The sequence below is a fragment of the Talpa occidentalis genome, unplaced genomic scaffold (assembly GCF_014898055.3).
Source record: "Talpa occidentalis isolate TD23 unplaced genomic scaffold, MPIMG_talOcc4v2.1 talOcc4.17, whole genome shotgun sequence".
Lineage (NCBI taxonomy): Eukaryota > Metazoa > Chordata > Mammalia > Eulipotyphla > Talpidae > Talpa > Talpa occidentalis.
Window position 1 is genome coordinate 39,294,231 of NW_023601754.1, and position 17,530 is coordinate 39,311,760.

Here is a 17,530-nt window from a genome sequence, read left to right on the forward strand (position 1 = left end):
TGTGGGTGACCACGGTTGTGGGTGGCTATTGGTGTAAACCCCATTTGTTCACATAAAGCACATTTATACCCATGCTCGTGCCACCAGGCGGTTAGGAAGACATTCCAGTTGTCACAGGCCTAAATCACATCCTCCACCCGAGGTTTATCGTCATCACACAGCCTCAGACAAAGGCGCATTAATGTAATAAAACAGACACACACAAAACCTGCTCTTTTACCACTTAGTCTTCAACCCCAACAGTTATCTGAAGAGCTCACACATGTCATCCTGGCCACCACAGAAAAATTCTACTCAGTATCACACTTGTGGTAACACGAAGTGTGAGCTCGAAAAAAGGAGCTCATAATCCTTAATCTTTTTTTAAAGGTTTATTTATTTATGCATACAGGAACTGGGGTACAGATCAGAGGTGTGGGAGGTGAGAGGATTCACCAGAGACAGAGTGGGGAGCAGAACAGGCAGATTGACTGAAAATACACTGCTGAGGGGAGCAGTGGGCGAGTCTGGAGAGGTCTGCTGCACCATGTGGGTAGCTCCCTGTCCAGGTGGGGATCAAACTCGGGCTGCAGAGGCTGCAGACAGCTTCACAGTATTATGCTTAACTGCCTGCGCTACCAGGGAGGCCCAATTCTTTATTTTATTACTCCTGTCACTTGGCTTAGAGACACCTGGAGTAGGAGGAAGGAATAGTGCTGTTGCTTTTCCAGTAACTGTTTAAAGTGAATGGGTGCTGCTTCTCGGCTGAAACATTCATATTAACTTCTAAAATTCTTGTTATGTCACTCCATTTAAACTAAAAGTAATCAGGGGCCTCCCCAGTGGCGCAGCGGTTGAGCGCTGGGTTGCGAAGCTGCCTGCAGCCTCTGCAGCGCAGGTTCGATCCCCGGCTGCTCCCCGGCCACCGGAGGAGGGTCCCACATGGCGCGCAGAGGGTCCCACATGGCGCGCAGACCTCTCCTGCCGCCCGCTGCTCCCCTCAGCAGTGTACTTCAGTCCTTCTGCCTGCTCTGCTCCCTGCTCTGGCTCTGGTGAATTCTCTCACCCTCCCGCGCTTCTGACTGTACCCAGTGCATGTATAAACGAAACAAACAAACAAACAAATAAATAAATAAATAAAAAGCATGCCTCTATTAAAAAAAAAAAAATTAAAGAAAAAAAAAAAAACTAAAAGTAATCAGCGGCTCTCCTGCCCGCCTGTGATTATGCAGGTGCATCTCTTTTTCTATCTCCTTTTCCCAATAAGCCTGTCCTTTTATTTTTTATTTTTTGAGATTTGGGGAGCAGAACAGCCAGATTGTCTGATATTCACTGCTGAGGGGAGCAGTGGACAAGACAGGAGAGATCTGCTACGTCATATGGGTAGCACACTGGTTGGCAGGGAATCGAACTCCTGCTGCAGAGGCTGTGGATAGCTTCACAGTGCTTTGTTTAACCTCTTGTGCCACCAGGGAGGCCCTTTTGACTTTTGAAACAACTATTACACATACATGAGGTTTTTTGGATCATTTCTTGTTTCCCTGATCTTTTCATAATGTCCATTTCCTTTCCTCTTCCTTTTCAGGAAGAATCTGGTCAGAGCAGGTCTGAGCAGCTCAGTTGGGTCTATTTCATCATAGTGTCAGGACTCAGGTTTGCTTATCTAAATACCTCCTGCTAAAAGCTTGCCCCAGACTTGCTTGAGTCAATCCTGCTATAATTGGGCTCCCTGGGCCTCCCTGGTGGCACAGGGGGTTAAGTTTTAGTACTATGAAGCTATCCGCAACCTCTGTGGCACGAGTTCGATCCCCAGCCATGGATCTGACCCATATGGCGCAGTAGACTCTCCTGACTCGCCCGCTGCTCCCCTCAGCAGTGTATTTCACTAGATCTGCCCGTTCTGCCCCCCACTCTGTCTTTGGTGAGTCCTCTCACCCCTTCACCTCTGGCCTACACCCCAGTTCTTGCATGCAAAAGTAAATAGAAATGAATCTTTAAAAAAAATTGGGCGGGCCTCCCCTGGTGGTACAGCGGTTGAGCGCTAGGCTGCGAGGCTGCCCACAGCCTCTGCAGCACTGGTTCGATCCCTGGCCACTGGTGAGGCTCCCACATGGCGCGCAGACCTCTCCTGCCACACCCGCTGCTCCCCTCAGCAGTGTACTTCGTCAGTCTGCCTGTTCTATTCCCCACTCTGGCTCTGCTGAATTCTCTCACCCTCCCTCGCTTCTGACTGTACCCAATGTTTGTACAAATAAATAAATCTTAAAAAAAAAATAATTGGGCTCCCCTGTGCTTTTGAGTCTGGCTGGGATTTTTCTAACTTCCCAGTAATTTTTATGCATGTGTATATTTGGGAGAAGGAAACATAAGAAAATGAACAAAGGGAAAGAAAAATGTCATCCTGAGTAAGCACTTTGAGAGCTCAGAGGCACGATCATCACATGTCTGGTTTTATTTTTTTTAACCCCTTTTATCCAGAAGCACCTTCTTTGGACTCTGAATGTCTTCTAAAGTGGACCAAGAAAAGATATATACGTTGGATTAAAAAAAAGCAATGGCCCATGTAAGTTGGTGTTTTTTTGTTCCTAATTGAAGCAATTCTTTTTTCTAAGGGCATATAAAAATATGAAGACATAATTATCTAACTGAGAACCATATTAGCATGCTAGCGAGTGAATAATGGATAGTGCCAAGAATTTAGGGCCTTCAATTTTTGTTCCTCTCCTCTCTAATCATTTATTCATGTACTTGTTCAGTAAATTATTCCTCATCTCCCATATGCTTAGTCTCTACTAGGAACAAAGAGAGAATTTAAATCATGTTGTTTTGAGGGAAATATTAGTCTTTTCTTATTAGAACTTTATGAGATCATTTGACAAGTATAAAATTTATTGAGTACCTACTGTGTGTCAGGTACTCAGAATTCTAAGTACTGGGGAATAAATCACTGGAAAAATCATACACACATACAAATCTTCTCCTATGGAACTTAACTTGTAGTGAGAGAGAAAATAATGCCTTACATAGGACCTCCCTGATGGTGCCGGCGGTGGAGCACCGTGCTATGAAGCTGTCTGCAGCCTCTGCAACGTGGGTTCGATCCCCACCGGCCGGCGACAATCCCTCATGGCGCGACAGACCTCTCCTGTCTCGCTCGCTCCTCCCCTCAGCAGTGTATTTCGTCAGTCTGCCTGTTCTGTTCTCCACTCTGTCTCTGGTGTATCCTCTCACCCACCTGCAAATCTGGCCTATACCCTGGTTCTTGTATAAATAAATAAATCTTAAAAAAAAAATGCCTTACATAGTGTAAGACTTAAGACACACATGTACAGGGCCTCCCTGGTGGCGCAGCAGGTTGAGCACAGTGCTGTGAAGCTGTCCGCAGCCTCTGCAGCATGGGTTTGATTCCCAGCCAGTCTGAGAGATTCCCACATGACACAGCAGACCTCTCCTGTCTTGCCCACTGCGCCCCTCAGGAGTGTTTTCAGTCTGTCTGCCTGCTCTACTCCCCATTCTGTTTCTGGTGAATCCTCTCACCCTCCCACGCCTCTGGCTTGTACCCCAGCTATTGTATAAATAAAAAATAAATCTTTGAAAAGAAAAAAAAAAAAAGACACACACTTACAAATATTTAAGAAAAGTGCTTTCAGGTTGAGTCACAGAAAAATTTAACTCTGCATCAGACCCCTAAATGATTCAGTAGTTCAAAAGGATGAATGAAAGGATGTACAAATTATACCAGGGAAATGAAAATCAAAAACTTACTAATAAATTCAGACCACACTACAGCATTAAACTATATAATTCTAAGTTGTAAATTTCACGTAATGAAGATATGTGAGTATACCTGTATGACGTGTTAGAGTAGCAGTTTGCCTCACAAATAGAAGAGCAGGTAGAAGGAGAAACAGATACTTCCCCACTGAGGACGATATTGTTTCACTCTGTCTGTCCAAGTCAGGCCAAATGAAAAGAGTTTAATGAGAATTTAGAAATACTGAATCCCATGCTAGCTATCTCACACAACCTTACTGATGTATATTAAATGCTGTATGATAGGGGCCTCCCTGGTGGTGCAAGGAAGATGCAACCTATGAAACTGTCCACTAGCACTACAGCGCGGGTTCAATCCCTGGCCGGGAAGCTGCCCATATGGCACAGCAGACCTATCCTGTCTTGCCTGCTGCTCCCCTCAGCAGTGTATTTCTCGCCCACCGCTCCCCTCAGCATTAAGATCTGCCTATTCTCTTCCCCATTCGGTTTCTGGTGGGTCCTCTCACCTCCCACACCTGTGGCCTGTGCCCCTGTTCTTGTATGCATAAATAAATAAATCCTTTTTTAAAAATGCTGTATAATAGTAAACATACATTCTTTTCAAGTGTCAATGGAGTATTCAGGAAAAAAAATGACTAAGTATTAGGCCACACAGTAAGGTTCACAAATTAGAAACGATTAACAGTGTGATGAACAAAGTCAAAAATAAAGCTGTGCTTACTGTTAGTTTATAAGATCTACTTTAGTATCTCCTGGGTCAAATAAATATAACCTAAAAGAAAGACTGTCTAGTAATCAGTAATAGCACTGCATATTGGGACACTTGGGATTTAATTAAAGCAGGACTCTACGGGAAAAAACCATTCCTTTAAATGCATCTAACAAAATAAAATGAAAATGTATGTGAGAAGGAACTAGAAGAAACATGGCAGGAATTTCCAAAGATAAAAATGGGTTAGAAAACAGACTATGGCCTTAGTGAGCTTCCACGATGGTGTCCCATGGCCAGGGCCAAATGTCCAAGATATGGACTGTGGCCCACCAGCCTGATCCTCAGATACTTGCAAAACTGATCTCGGATTCAGGTGAGGCTTTATGAGCAAATGAGTACACAGATAAAGGGCTGTATCATTGGTTTTGATGATTTTATGAGCCTCGTTGGTGATGCAGAAAGAATTCACTCTAGAGGCCTCCCTGGTGGCACAAGGGGTTAAGACACAACCTATAAGCTCTCTGCAGCCACCGCAACAGGAGTTTGATCCCCGGCCAGGGAGCAACACACATGGCGCAGCAGACCTGTCCCGAGTCCCCCGCTGCTCCCCTCAGCAGTGTATTTCGGTAGATCTGCCTGGTCTGTTCCCCACGCTCTCTGGTGAATCCTCTCACCCTCCGCACCTCCGCACCCAGTTCTTGTATGCATAAATAAATAAATCTTTTTTAAAAATTTTCTTGTAATTTCAGAAACAGTACTGTGGTTTGTCATCGTAGGGGTTGGTGGTGTTCAGAGATGTGGCTGTGGACGTCTCCCCGGAGGAGTGGGAGTGCCTGGACTCGGCGCAGAGGGCCTTGTACAGAGAGGTGATGCTGGAGAACTACAGCCACCTGGTCTCACTGGGTAAAGCTAGCTCCCTCTGATAATTGAGACTCTTTTTCTTGCAATTTTTGCTTTTTCTCTTGCTTATGCCTTTTCCTAAGACTTTTAGGGCTGGCTTTCAAATAATTAGATGCATTTTCTCCTTGTGTAGAAATGAGCACAGCTAAATGGCGCACAGCTTCATTTTCCTCATCCTCATACCTGAAGTCCTTTTTTATAACTGACTTCCCTGATGAAGGAGCAGAATCGGCAAAATGCACTATGAAAGCATAACATGGTCAAAGAAACTCGGCTTTGTCTTTTGTTCCCCTTGCACTGCACAGAACCCCAGGTGCATTACCACAGACTAAAGCTAAACACATGTCTCCGGGGTGTGACGCTCTAGCTCTATCCTACAAACTTTGCTTTTTTTTTTTTTTTTTTTTTTTTTTTTTTTTAATTTTTTTTTTAATTTTTTTTAAAATTTTTTTTTTTAATAGAGGCATGTTTTATTTATTTATTTGTTTGTTCTGTTTATACATGCACTGGGTACAGTCAGAAACGCAGGAGGGTGAGAGAATTCACCAGAGCCAGAGCGGGGAGCAGAGCAGGCAGAAGGACCGAAGTACACTGCTGAGGGGAGCAGTGGGCGGCAGGAGAGGTCTGTGCGCCATGTGGGACCATCCTCCGGTGGCCAGGGAGCAGCCGGGGATCGAACCGGCGCCGCAGAGGCCGCGGTCAGCATCGCAACCCAGCGCTCAACTGCTGTGCCACTGGGGAGGCCCTACAAACTTTGCTTTTAACATTAAAGAAATATCTGGAAATAATTATGTCAGGAAGCTTGTTTTTTTCTTCATAGCAAAATGAGAAAGCTTACATAAATATAAATAACATTTTATTACCTATTTGTTCGTTTGTTTCTTATGGTTCTAAGTTCACCTGAATAGGAGCATTTTGTCCTTCCTCCTTTCTTTATTTTGTAGACCTTATCAGGTGCCATGTTAATCTATAGTTTATTTCTCTTTTAAATCAATTCTCAATCACGGTATTTGGGTACTTTCATTTCCATCTTATTGCCATTTCTCGTCTTCTAACCAGGACTCTCTATTTCGAAGCCATCTGTGATCTCCTCGCTGGAGCAAGGGAAGGAGCCCTGGGTGGTGCTGAGGGAAGTGGCAGGAGGACCGTGCTCAGGTGAGTGGCCAGTGACCGAGAAAGAGGAAACTATTGTGAGAAGGCGGAGGCTGCTCGAATGCTCGGTTGGGTAAGATTATTACTACAATTACCAGGAAGAACTCCATTTCAAAACTCATTATGATGCCATAATAATCAGTGTACAAGGACAGATAATAGTGGACAACAAAAGAGATTCCAGAATACCCTCAGGTTCATGACCAAATGACTTTAGACGATAATGCCAAGACCGCTCAGTTGGGGATAGGAGGTATCCTTAGCAAGTGCTCTTGGGAAAACTGGATATTCACATGTAGAGGAATAAAATTGGATCCTTACCTCACACCATATATAAAAATTAACTTAAAGGGTATCCTAGAAGTAAATGTAAAACTCCAAACTATAAAACTCCTAGAAGGAAACAGGAGAGATGCTTCTTGACATTGGATTTGGCAGTGGTTTCTGGGACGTGATACCAAGGCACAGGAAACTAAAGCGGAAACAAACAAATGGGGTACATCAGACTTAAAAACTTCTGTTCAGGGCCTCCCCGGTGGCACAGCGGTTTAGTGCTGGGCTACAAAGCGGCCCGCAGCCTCTGCAGCGCAGGTTCGCCACCGGCGAGGGTCCCACATGGCGCACAGACCTCTCCTGCCATGCCCACTGCTCCCCTCAGCAGTGTGTTTTGTCAGTCTGTCTGTTCTGCTCTCCGCTCTGGCTTTGGTGAATTCTCTCTCACCCTCCCGTGTTTCTGACTGTACCCAGTGCTTGTATAAATAAATTAATTAGTTAAAAAAACAAAACCAAAAAAACTTCTGTTCATCTAAGGACACATGAGTGTTTATTAATTTTTAAAAAAATGAAACAAGTTGCGCTGCAAGATGATGGCAGTATATTTTCAATTTAATCATGGATCAAAAACATATGAATAGTTATAATACAATACTTTGGCAAAACTAAGATTGATTAGAAATTGGGACAGTTAAAGAAAATGACAGCCAGTTTGGTGTCTGAGTGATTCCCAGGGCTCGGCTAAGGGACCCAGTTTCCAGAGCCCCGAAGACAAGAGGTCACATTCCAAAGTACAGGCTCATGTCCACTCTCCCTTCTCTGGCCCAGCAGTTGCCAAGAACAAAGGCTGCGTCTCCTGACGCCTGTCAGACAAGTGCAGCACTGCCTCACTAGCTGATTACTCTTCTGAGGTAGCCACGAGTGTACTGGGGGAGAAATTTTGAAAACAAGTTGAGGACAGTCCTTCTATGAGACTGAGAGACTCCGCAGAGGACTCTGGATATCGTAAAGGGGACAGTGGTTCAGGCAGAGGAAGCGGCTGCTGAGGTTACCAGGAGGATGGAAAAACAGGAGAAGGGATGCTTGAAGAAGGAAAGGAAGTGGCTACTGCAATTGTCCTCACATCTTCAGAAACTAGCAGCAGTGCTCTGCAGGAGTGTGAGGAGACAAATGAAAGCCCCCAAAGAGGAAAAACAAAAGGCGATTTTGAGGGAGAATGGAATGGAAGACCCATCTGCCTCCTTCCCGCCCAAGAGAAAGAAAACTTTTTTCAAGGTGGAGCTAGTTCATAGTGATCTTAAAGGCATGCTTTATTTATTTGTTTGCTGGTTTGTTTGTTTGTTTTGTTTATACATGCACTGGGTACAGTCAGAAGCGCGGGAGGGTGAGAGAATTCACCAGAGCCAGAGCGGGGAGCAGAGCAGGCAGAAGGACCGAAGTACACTGCTGAGGGGAGCAGCGGGCGGCAGGAGAGGTCTGCACGCCATGTGGGACCCTCCTCTGGTGGCCGGGGAGCAGCCGGGGATCGAACCGGCGCCGCAGAGGCTGTGGGCAGCTTCGCAACCCAGCGCTCAACCGCTGCGCCACCGGGGAGGCCCAGTTCATAGTGATCTTAAAGAAAGAGCTGAGAGGGCCTCCCCTGGTGGCGCAGCGGTTAAGCACTGGGCTGTGAGGCTGCCCGTAGCCTCTGCAGCGCCGGTTCGTTCCCCAGCCGCCGGTGAGGGTCCCACAAAAAAGGAAAAAAAAGAAAAAGCTGACATTGAAAGTCTTTCCAAGACCAAGAAATCTTTCCCCAAATTGGAACCAGTTAGTGATCAGAAAGAAGCGGAAAAACGATAGTCTTTAAGAAAAAGAGGAAATTCCCTTCTAAGAAGGAGCTACTCAGCAGTGGGCCTGAAGAGGCTACTGGCAGCAAGAGCAGCAGCTCCACGAAAAAGAAGTTCCAAAGGATCCCAGGAAGATTAGAATGTGCATGTCCCTCATGGGGCATACCCCATGGGACAGTTCCCAAACCCTCTACTATACCCCAATAAAAGCTATATAATTATATTGCTTCACAGGTACTACACAGATTGAATCCTGTGATTGTGTCCTTTGAGGTTAATAACTTTTTAATTTTTTATCTCATGTGTGGAAATATGGGGTGGGGGAGAGGACAGGAATGTAAGGAATATATGTTTACGTTCACGTGAAAATTTGTGTGTGAAAATAAGTTTGGAATAAAGTTCAAGCTGCTGGGTGATGTGAGAAGTCCACTTATAGTTTGGAAAGGAACTGACAGTGTGTTGTCCACAATGGCTGTATCAACTTGCGTTTCTTCCAGCCATGTACACATGTTCCAGTTTCTCTGAATCCTCCCTAGGCAGTATTTGGTGTTATATCTGGTTTTTGTTTTGGCCATTCTTTTAGGTGGATAGTGATAGCTCATTGTGGTTTTAGTTTGAATTTTCTCTCTCTTTTTTTTAAAAGATTTATTTTATTTATACAAGAACTGGGATACAGACCAGACCATGGGAGGGTAAGAGAATTCACCAGAGTCAGACTGGGGAGCAGAACAGGCAGATGGATGGAAAACACGGCTGAGGGGAGCAACAGGTGTGACAGGAGAGGTCTGCCGCACCATGTGGGTAGCTCCCTGGCTAGCTGGGAATGGAACCAGCTCTGCAGAGGCTTCAGACAGCTTCACAGCGCTGTGTTCAACCCGCTGCACCAATGGGGAGGCCCAATAATTTGAATTTTCTTAGTGGAAAATTATGTTGAACATCTGTTCATGTGTTAATTTGGCCGTCTGGTAGACACTCTTCACAGTAAAATGTCTGTTCATGTGTCTTGCCTACTTTCTGTTTTTATTGCTGGTCTTTTTACCATTCAGTTTTCAAGTTATTATATCAAGTTTCCTAAATAGCCATCATTGCAACAAACTTCCAAGGTGATTCTGACATTTCAGAACCAGTGACTTGACTTGTTAATTAACTCTCCCACCTTGTCTCAGGTGTTCTCATTTCTCTGTTCTCCTTATCTGTTTTTCATTCAGCTGCATGACAGTATTTAAAAGCTCTCCAGGCCTTTCATTTCATACATACATTACTTTCAGTTATCTTGCTTTCCTACCAGAGAGATTTTATCTTGTACCACGAAACCAGCCATTAAAATGTGTTTCTTATATTTCAGACTTGGCATCCAGGTGTAAGCCCAAGAAGTTATCTCCGGAAGGAGACATTTATGAGATAGAATCATCCAAATGGGCTATTGTGGAACCATTTAAAAGCTGTAATTCTGAAAAATCTATTTCCAAAGATATTTGGGAATGCAAAAATCAATTTGCGGGTCAACAGGAAGGCTATTTCAGGCAGTTTATTATCAATCATGAACACATGCCTATTTTTCTCCAACATACTTTACTCACTCAGGAATTATGTCATTCAGAAAAAATACCTGAATGCAAAGAATACAGAAAAAACTTCAATTACCACTTGTTTTTTCATCATCAAAAAAGAAGTCATTGTAAAGAAATACTTTCTGAATGTAACAAATGTGCAGACACGTTTAATATATCATACCTTACTCAACAACAGAGAATTCAAAATAGTAACAAATGTAATGACTGTAAGGACTGTTGGAAAGCCTTCATTCATTGCTCACAACTTAAACAACATCTGAAAATTCATAATGGTGAAAAACGTTATGAGTGTAAAGAATGTGGGAAGACTTTTAATTATGGTTCAGAACTTATTCTACATCAGAGAATTCACACTGGTGAGAAACCCTATGACTGTAAGGAGTGTGGAAAGGCCTTTCGACAACGATCACAACTTACTCAACATCAGAGACTTCACACTGGTGAAAAGCCTTATGAATGTCAGCAATGCGGGAAGGCGTTTATTCGTGGCTTTCAACTGACTGAACATCTACGACTCCATACTGGTGAGAAACCCTATGAATGTAAAGAGTGTGGGAAGACTTTCAGGCATCGCTCACACCTTACCATCCACCAGAGAATTCACACTGGTGAGAAGCCCTATGAATGTAGAGAATGTGGAAAGGCCTTTAGCTATCACTCAAGCTTTTCTCACCACCAGAAAATTCATTCTGGCAAGAAACCTTATGAATGTAGTGAATGTGGAAAGGCCTTTTGTGATGACCTACAACTTGCCCTCCATCGCAGGATTCACACTGGTGAGAAACCCTATGAGTGTAAGGAGTGTGGGAAGACTTTTCGACAGTGCTCACACCTCAAAAGACATCAGCGAATTCATACTGGCGAGAAACCTCACGAATGTAGGATATGCGGTAAGGCCTTTAGGCTTCATTCACACCTTATCCAACATCAGAGAATTCACACTGGTGAGAAGCCCTATGAATGTAAGGAGTGTGGGAAGGCCTTTAGCTATCATTCAAGCTTCTCACACCATCAGAGAATTCATTCTGGGAAGAAACCTTACGAATGTGGGAAGAACTTTAATCATAGCTTACAGTTTAATCTACATCAGACCGCGCTTGCTGGTGAGATGCCAGTAAGGTTTCCTTTCCTTCCTCCCCATCCTAATCTAGTATCGTAAATTATTTTGGGACGTATACTTTTTTTTTTTAAGAAAAATACTGAGTTTCATTAGTACTGATTTATTTCAGTAATCCTTGAATATCAATTTTTTCCCAGTGAGAAAATGAAAGGTTTTTTTTTTTTTAAGATTTACTTATTTATTTTATACAAGAGCTGGGGCACAGGCCAGAAGCGTGGGAGGGTGAGAGGATTCACCAGAGCCAGAGCAGGTAGCAGAACAGGCAGATGACAGAAATACACTGCTGAGGGGAGCAGTGGGCGCAATAGGAGAGGTCTGCTGCGCCATGTGGGATTCTTGCCAACCGGCCAGGATCGAACCCGCACTGCAGAGGCTGTGGACAGCTTCACAGCACTGCATTCAACCCGCTGCGCCACTGGGGAGGCCCAGAAAATGGAAGTTATTAAAAGGTAAAAATTGCTCTGATTTCAGTGCTGTTTCTGAGCTGCTATAATAACCTTGATGGACAGTAAATTTTAAAAATATGTATGTTTTCACCATAACCAGTGAAGTGTGGCAGAAATAAAATGAAAAATTTCTTCTTACAAATCCCTGCGATAACAGTGTGTGTTACTCCTTTCTTTTTTTTTAAAAAAAGTTTTATTTATACAAGAACCGGGGTACAGGCCAGATTCGTGGGAGGGTAAGAGGATTCACTAGAGACAGTGGGGAACAGAACAGGCAGACTGACGAAATACACTGTTGAGGGGAGCAGTGGGCGTGACAGGAGAGGTCTGCCGTGCCATGTGGGTGTCTCCATGACCGACCGGGAATTGAACCTGCGATGCAGAGGCTGCAGACAGCTCCACAGCGCTGTGCTCAACCTGCAGTGCCACCGTGGAGGCCCTGTGTTGCTCCTTTCTGCATGCTGGAAGAATACCTACATGTATGAAGGGTTTATCACAATTGAGTGCAAGAGGTTTTATCCCTATGCAGTGTATTTCTCGGCTGTTGGCTCTTTTCACTTATTAATCATGGGCATTTTCCCAGGTCAATATGTACATGTATGTGTATAAATACATATGTAGCAATGTATAATATTGATCACAGATACATATCAGTTGAGATAAAAAATATATATGCATTTATATTCTTTTGTAATTACATAATTAACTTTATTCTAGTACTCTGCTTTTTCTTTTTGTGGATTTGAATTACCACCTCACTTACTTTTAGTCTGAAGAACTTTACTATATCTTGTATGGTGTCTGTTAGCAATGAATTCCAGTTTTGTTTAACTAGAAATGTCTTTATTTCACCACTTACGAAAGACAATTTTGCATGGATACAGAATTCTTTGTATACAGATTTTCCTCCCAGCACTTTGAATGTGTCATCCCATTGTCTTCTGATCTTCACTGGTTCTGGTAAGATTCCTTGTTAACCCCATGGAATAGGAGGGCACCTTCTCAGTAATAAGGTTGTTTTGGTTTTGCTTTCGTTTTCTGTTTCTGCCTCCAAGCTTTTTTTGACTTTAGATTTCAGCAATTTTACTATGATGTTTCTGGTTGTGGAGCTTCTTGGATGTGTATATTAAAGTTTCAACAAATTAGAAACTTTTCAGCCATTATATCTTCCAAGTGTTTGGTTTTTTTTAAAAGATTTATTTATTTTATGCATACAAGAACGGGTACAGGGACTTCCCCGGTGGCGCAGCGGGTTGAGCACAGTGCTATGAAGCTGTCCACAGCCTCTGCAGCACAGGTTTGATTCCCGGCTGGCCAGAGAGATTCCCACATGGCGTGGCAGACCTCTCCTACCTCGCCCGCTGCTCCCTTCAGCAGTGTCTTTGGTCTTTCTGCTCCCCACTCTGTCTCTGTGAATTTTCTCACACTCGCGCGCCTCTGACCTGTACCCCAGTTCTTGCATAAATAAATAAAATCTTTAAAAAAAACTGGGGTACAGGCCAGAGTGTGAGCGGGTGGAGGATTCACCAGAGATAGAGTGGGGAACAGAACAGGTGGATCTACTGAAATACACTGCTGAAGGGAGCAGCAGGTGAGACAGAAGAGGTCTGCCATACCATGTGGGTAGCTCCCTGGCCAGAGATTGAACTCATGCTGCAGCAGCTGCAGACAGCTTCACAGGTTGCATCTCAATCCCTTGCACCCCCAGGGAGGCCCTCTTCAAGTGTATTTTTTTGCTGCTCTCTATATGTCTGTTACTTTTCCCAGTGGTGTCTTGCTTTTCTCTAAGGCTCTTCAATTTTCTTTTTTTTTTTCTTTCCGCTCTTTGAATTCTACAAACTTTATAATCTTCACATTTACTGATTCTTTCTTCTGCCAGATCAAATCTGTTGAGTCCCACAAGGCAGTTTTTCATTTTGATTATTGCTTTTAAGTCCAGATTTTCTATTTGATTATTTTTATGATTTCAGTCTCAATTGTTTGCTCTTTGATGAGACATTATCATCTTTTTTTTTTTTTTGTTTGTTTCCTTAATTGGCATTTCCTTTGCTTGTTAAAAGTAATTTCAGTTGCTGCTTTGTTGTCCTTGTCTGTGAAATGTGACACTTGGGCCCTCTCGCAATTTCTGTTGCCTGCTTTCCCCCTTGTGTATGGCTCATACTTTAATGTTTCTTTGTTTTCTCATGTATAATTTTTTATTAAAAGTGAACACTTCAGGGCCTCCCCGGTGGCGCAGCAGTTGAGCGCTGGGTTGTGAAGCTGCCTGCGGCCTCTGCGGCGCCGGTTCGATCCCCGGCTGCTCCCCGGCCACCAGAGGAGGGTCCCACATGGCGCGCAGACCTCTCCTGCCGCCCGCTGCTTCCCTCAGCAGTGTACTTCGGTCCTTCTGCCTGCTCTGCTCCCCACTCCGGCTCTGGTGAATCCTCTCACCCTCCCGTGCTTCTGACTGTACCCAGTGCATGTATAAACAAAACACACAAATAAATAAATAAATAAATAAAACATGCCTCTAAAAAAAAAAATAAATAAATAAAAGTGAACACTTCAGGGAACATATTGTAATGTACTTTAGCAACTCTGGATGCTGATTTCTCTACCCTGCTTTATGGATGTTGGAAACCGTGCCCCTCAGTCAAACGTAAGTCTTTTTTATTTTACACTTTTCTTATAGGATGATATTGTCTTTTTTTTTTTTTTTTTTTTTTAATAGAGGCATGCTTTATTTATTTGTTTGCTGGTTTGTTTGTTTGTTTTGTCTACACATGCACTGGGCACAGTCAGAAGCGCGGGAGGGTGAGAGAATTCACCAGAGCCAGAGCGGGGAGCAGAGCAGGCAGAAGGACCGAAGTACACTGCTGAGGGGAGCAGCGGGCCGCAGGAGAGGTCTGCGCACCATGTGGGACCCTCCTCCGGTGGCCGGGGAGCAGCCCGGGATCGAACCGGCGCCGCAGAGGCCTCGGGCAGCTTCGCAACCCAGTGCTCAACCGCTGCGCCACCGGGGAGGCCCAGGATGATATTGTCTTAATAGTCATGGGGATAAAATACTCAGGACCACTTATCATAGGGGACTGTGCTGCAGGGTTTTATGGGTGTTTTTTCCCTGATATCCCTGAGGATCAGAATCTTTTTGGCACACAGAGGTGTAGGCAGCAGCACCAGCAAAGGTATTGTGGAGGGTCTCAGTGGGCCTCAGGGATTTAAGAGTAGAGACCTGGGCCTCCCCGGTGGCATAGCAGTTGAGCGCTGGGCTACAAAGCTGCCCACAGCCTCTGCAGCGCCAGGTCGATCCCCAGCCACCTGCGAGGGTCCCACATGGCGTGCAGACCTCTCCTGCTGTGCCTGCTGCTCCCCTCAGCGGTGTACTTCGTCAGTCTGCCTGTTCTGCTCCCCGCTCTGGCTCTGGTGAATTCTCTCACCCTCCCGCACTTCTGACTGTACCTGGTCCATGTGTAAATAAATCTTAAAAAACAAACAAACAAACAAAAAACATTAAAAAAAAAAAAAAAGAGTAGAGCCCTTATGCCACATGGTGACTGTTCTTCACAGAATCACCTAAAGGCCTAAATATTACTCAGCGTATTTAGCGCACTTGAGAATGGAGTCAGGGCCTGGCCTGGCTGAAATGCACAAGGTACGAGTCATTCCCCCTGAGATCAGTCTCAGCAATGACTTAGGCTGCAACTGAGATATGAGTCAATCTGAGAGAGGGAGGTTTGTGCTGTGACACATGACCAGGGCTGCTTTTAGAAGGGCCTCCATCTCATATTCGTATAATTGCTGATGATCAAAACCTCTGAGGTCACTTAAAGCTCTAACAGAGATTTGGTAGGACTCAGAAAATGTAGCACAAAGCAACAAAATCAAAGCATAGACTCTACAGCAAAGAGCAGCGCAGTGTAAGCAGCGAGCTTTCTAGCAGGCAGCAACTTGGGACACACTTGCCAAAGGTCAAAGATCTACTTAGCAGGCAAAGCATGAGGATGGAGATGCCTAGGGCTGGTGGCCATCATAGACATCTGCTTGGTACGCCAGTTCTTGCAGCCTCCCTGTAGATATGGAATAGACCCTTAAACCCCCAAAATATGGTTTGGATGGTAAGACTGATGTCACCACATATGCACAAGTAGGAGTGGAAAGATTTATTACTGAAATAATGAGATTTTTCTGGGGAGAGGAAGGCAGGGGTCCAAGCAGTTCTCAAAATAAGCTCAGAGATCAGAGAAGAAACTCGCTTGGATTTTTTTTTAAAGATTTATTTATGTATGCAAGAACTGGGGTATAGGCCAGAGGTGTGGGGTGTGAGAGGATTCACCAGAGACAGAGGTGGGGAGCAGAACAGCGTGGGTCACCTCCCTGGCCAGGGATCGAACTCATGCTGCAGTGGCTGGAGCTAGCTTGACAGTGCTGTCTTTAACCCCTGTACCACCAGGGAGGCCCCTGGAAGTAAGGTCTTCAGTCCAGCAGAACCTAATCAAAATTTTGGCTAGGGGTTCATCAGGAGGGGAAACACTCCCCTTGATCCTTGCGCCCTGGGAGAAACAGCGGCATATATTGGCTGTTGCCTTTAGAGCATATACAGCATCCTAGGAGAGGCTGCCACAGCCCTACCGGCTATCACTAACCTCACCAGCACTGCAACTGAGGCTTCAAAAGACCATCCTAACATTCTACCAAGACAGCTGTTCCAGGGTGATAAAGAGCATAGCAAGACTGTGTGACTAGCATGAGAAGAGGTTCATTGCTGTAATTGATTTACTATGAAATTAGTCTGACCAGAGGCAAATGTGACCTGGACAACCATGATGATGCATAAGGCATTCTGAGATCCACAGGTAGTTTTGGTGGAAGCATTGCATGCCGGGAAGACATAGTCATGTCTCTCCAGGGAATGATGACATGTTGGGAACTCTACTCAGCTACTGGCAGACTGGGCACTTGCTTCTAAAAGTAAATCAATCTCTATGTGTGTCTCTATGCATGTATGTACATATGTTTCTGTATCTACCTTTCCATCCGTCCACCCATGTGAGTGCGTTTATATATGTATATATAGTTATATGTGTGCATATTACAGCATATTTTAATAATTGTATACACTGTAAATATATACATGCATGTGTGTACACATATACATATGTGTGTGTGTGTTTGTAAACCCTAGTGGTTTACTTTCTTTGGAGAACCCATACAGCTTCTAATGGGGGTCTCCCTGGTGACCTAGGAGTTAAGTCTCAGCGCTATCACTGTGGTGGTCTGAGTTCAATCCCGGGCTGGGGAGCTACCCACTAGGCACAGCAGACCTCTCCTGTCACGCCCGCTGCTCCCCTCAGCAGTATATTTCAGTCAATCTGCCTGTTCTGCTCCCCACTTTGTCTCTGGTGAATCCTCTCACCTCCCACCCCTGCACCTCTGGCCTACACCCCAGTTCTTCTGCGCAAGAAAAAACAAACAAACAAAAATCCAGCCTCTGAAGAAGGGCAGTAAAGTGCATGGCTGGTCTGAAAGCACACACTTCTGGTGGTCTTTACTAACATACGGATTTGTTCAAGATTGAAACCACATCAGGAGCAGCAAGTGTAGTAAAACTCACTACCTTATTAAATGTACAGTTGACATATCAATAAACTCTGTCCAATCCAACTTTACATTCCTGCCATCGTAGTCCCACACTTTAAGATTCATTTCCAAACATATTTCACAGATTTTTGCCTATATTCAAAAAAGCTTGCACTTCTTTTGGTGTGTAGCATAGCTCCTTCGGTGTCACACTTGTA

The 17,530-nt window shown here is 44.5% G+C and overlaps 1 protein-coding gene across 4 annotated transcripts in view; it reads left to right on the plus strand.

Annotated features, from left to right (window-relative positions):
* The window catches only part of ZNF461 (zinc finger protein 461), a 40,528-nt gene extending 27,620 nt beyond the window's left edge, over positions 1 to 12,908 (plus strand). For 2 of the 4 annotated variants that reach the window (XM_054697114.1, XM_037517928.2), the window contains exons 2-5: positions 2,461 to 2,542; positions 5,242 to 5,368; positions 6,425 to 6,520; positions 9,962 to 12,908. In XM_054697114.1, the coding sequence (XP_054553089.1) occupies positions 2,534 to 2,542; positions 5,242 to 5,368; positions 6,425 to 6,520; positions 9,962 to 11,349 (1,620 nt within the window). In that variant the 5' untranslated portion in view covers positions 2,461 to 2,533 and the 3' untranslated portion in view covers positions 11,350 to 12,908. Of the gene's footprint in view, positions 1 to 2,457; positions 2,543 to 5,241; positions 5,369 to 6,424; positions 6,521 to 9,961 lie in introns of all 4 variants that reach the window. The other 2 variants (XM_054697112.1, XM_054697113.1) reach the window with 1 other exon arrangement.
* Positions 12,909 to 17,530: the final 4,622 nt, after the last annotated feature.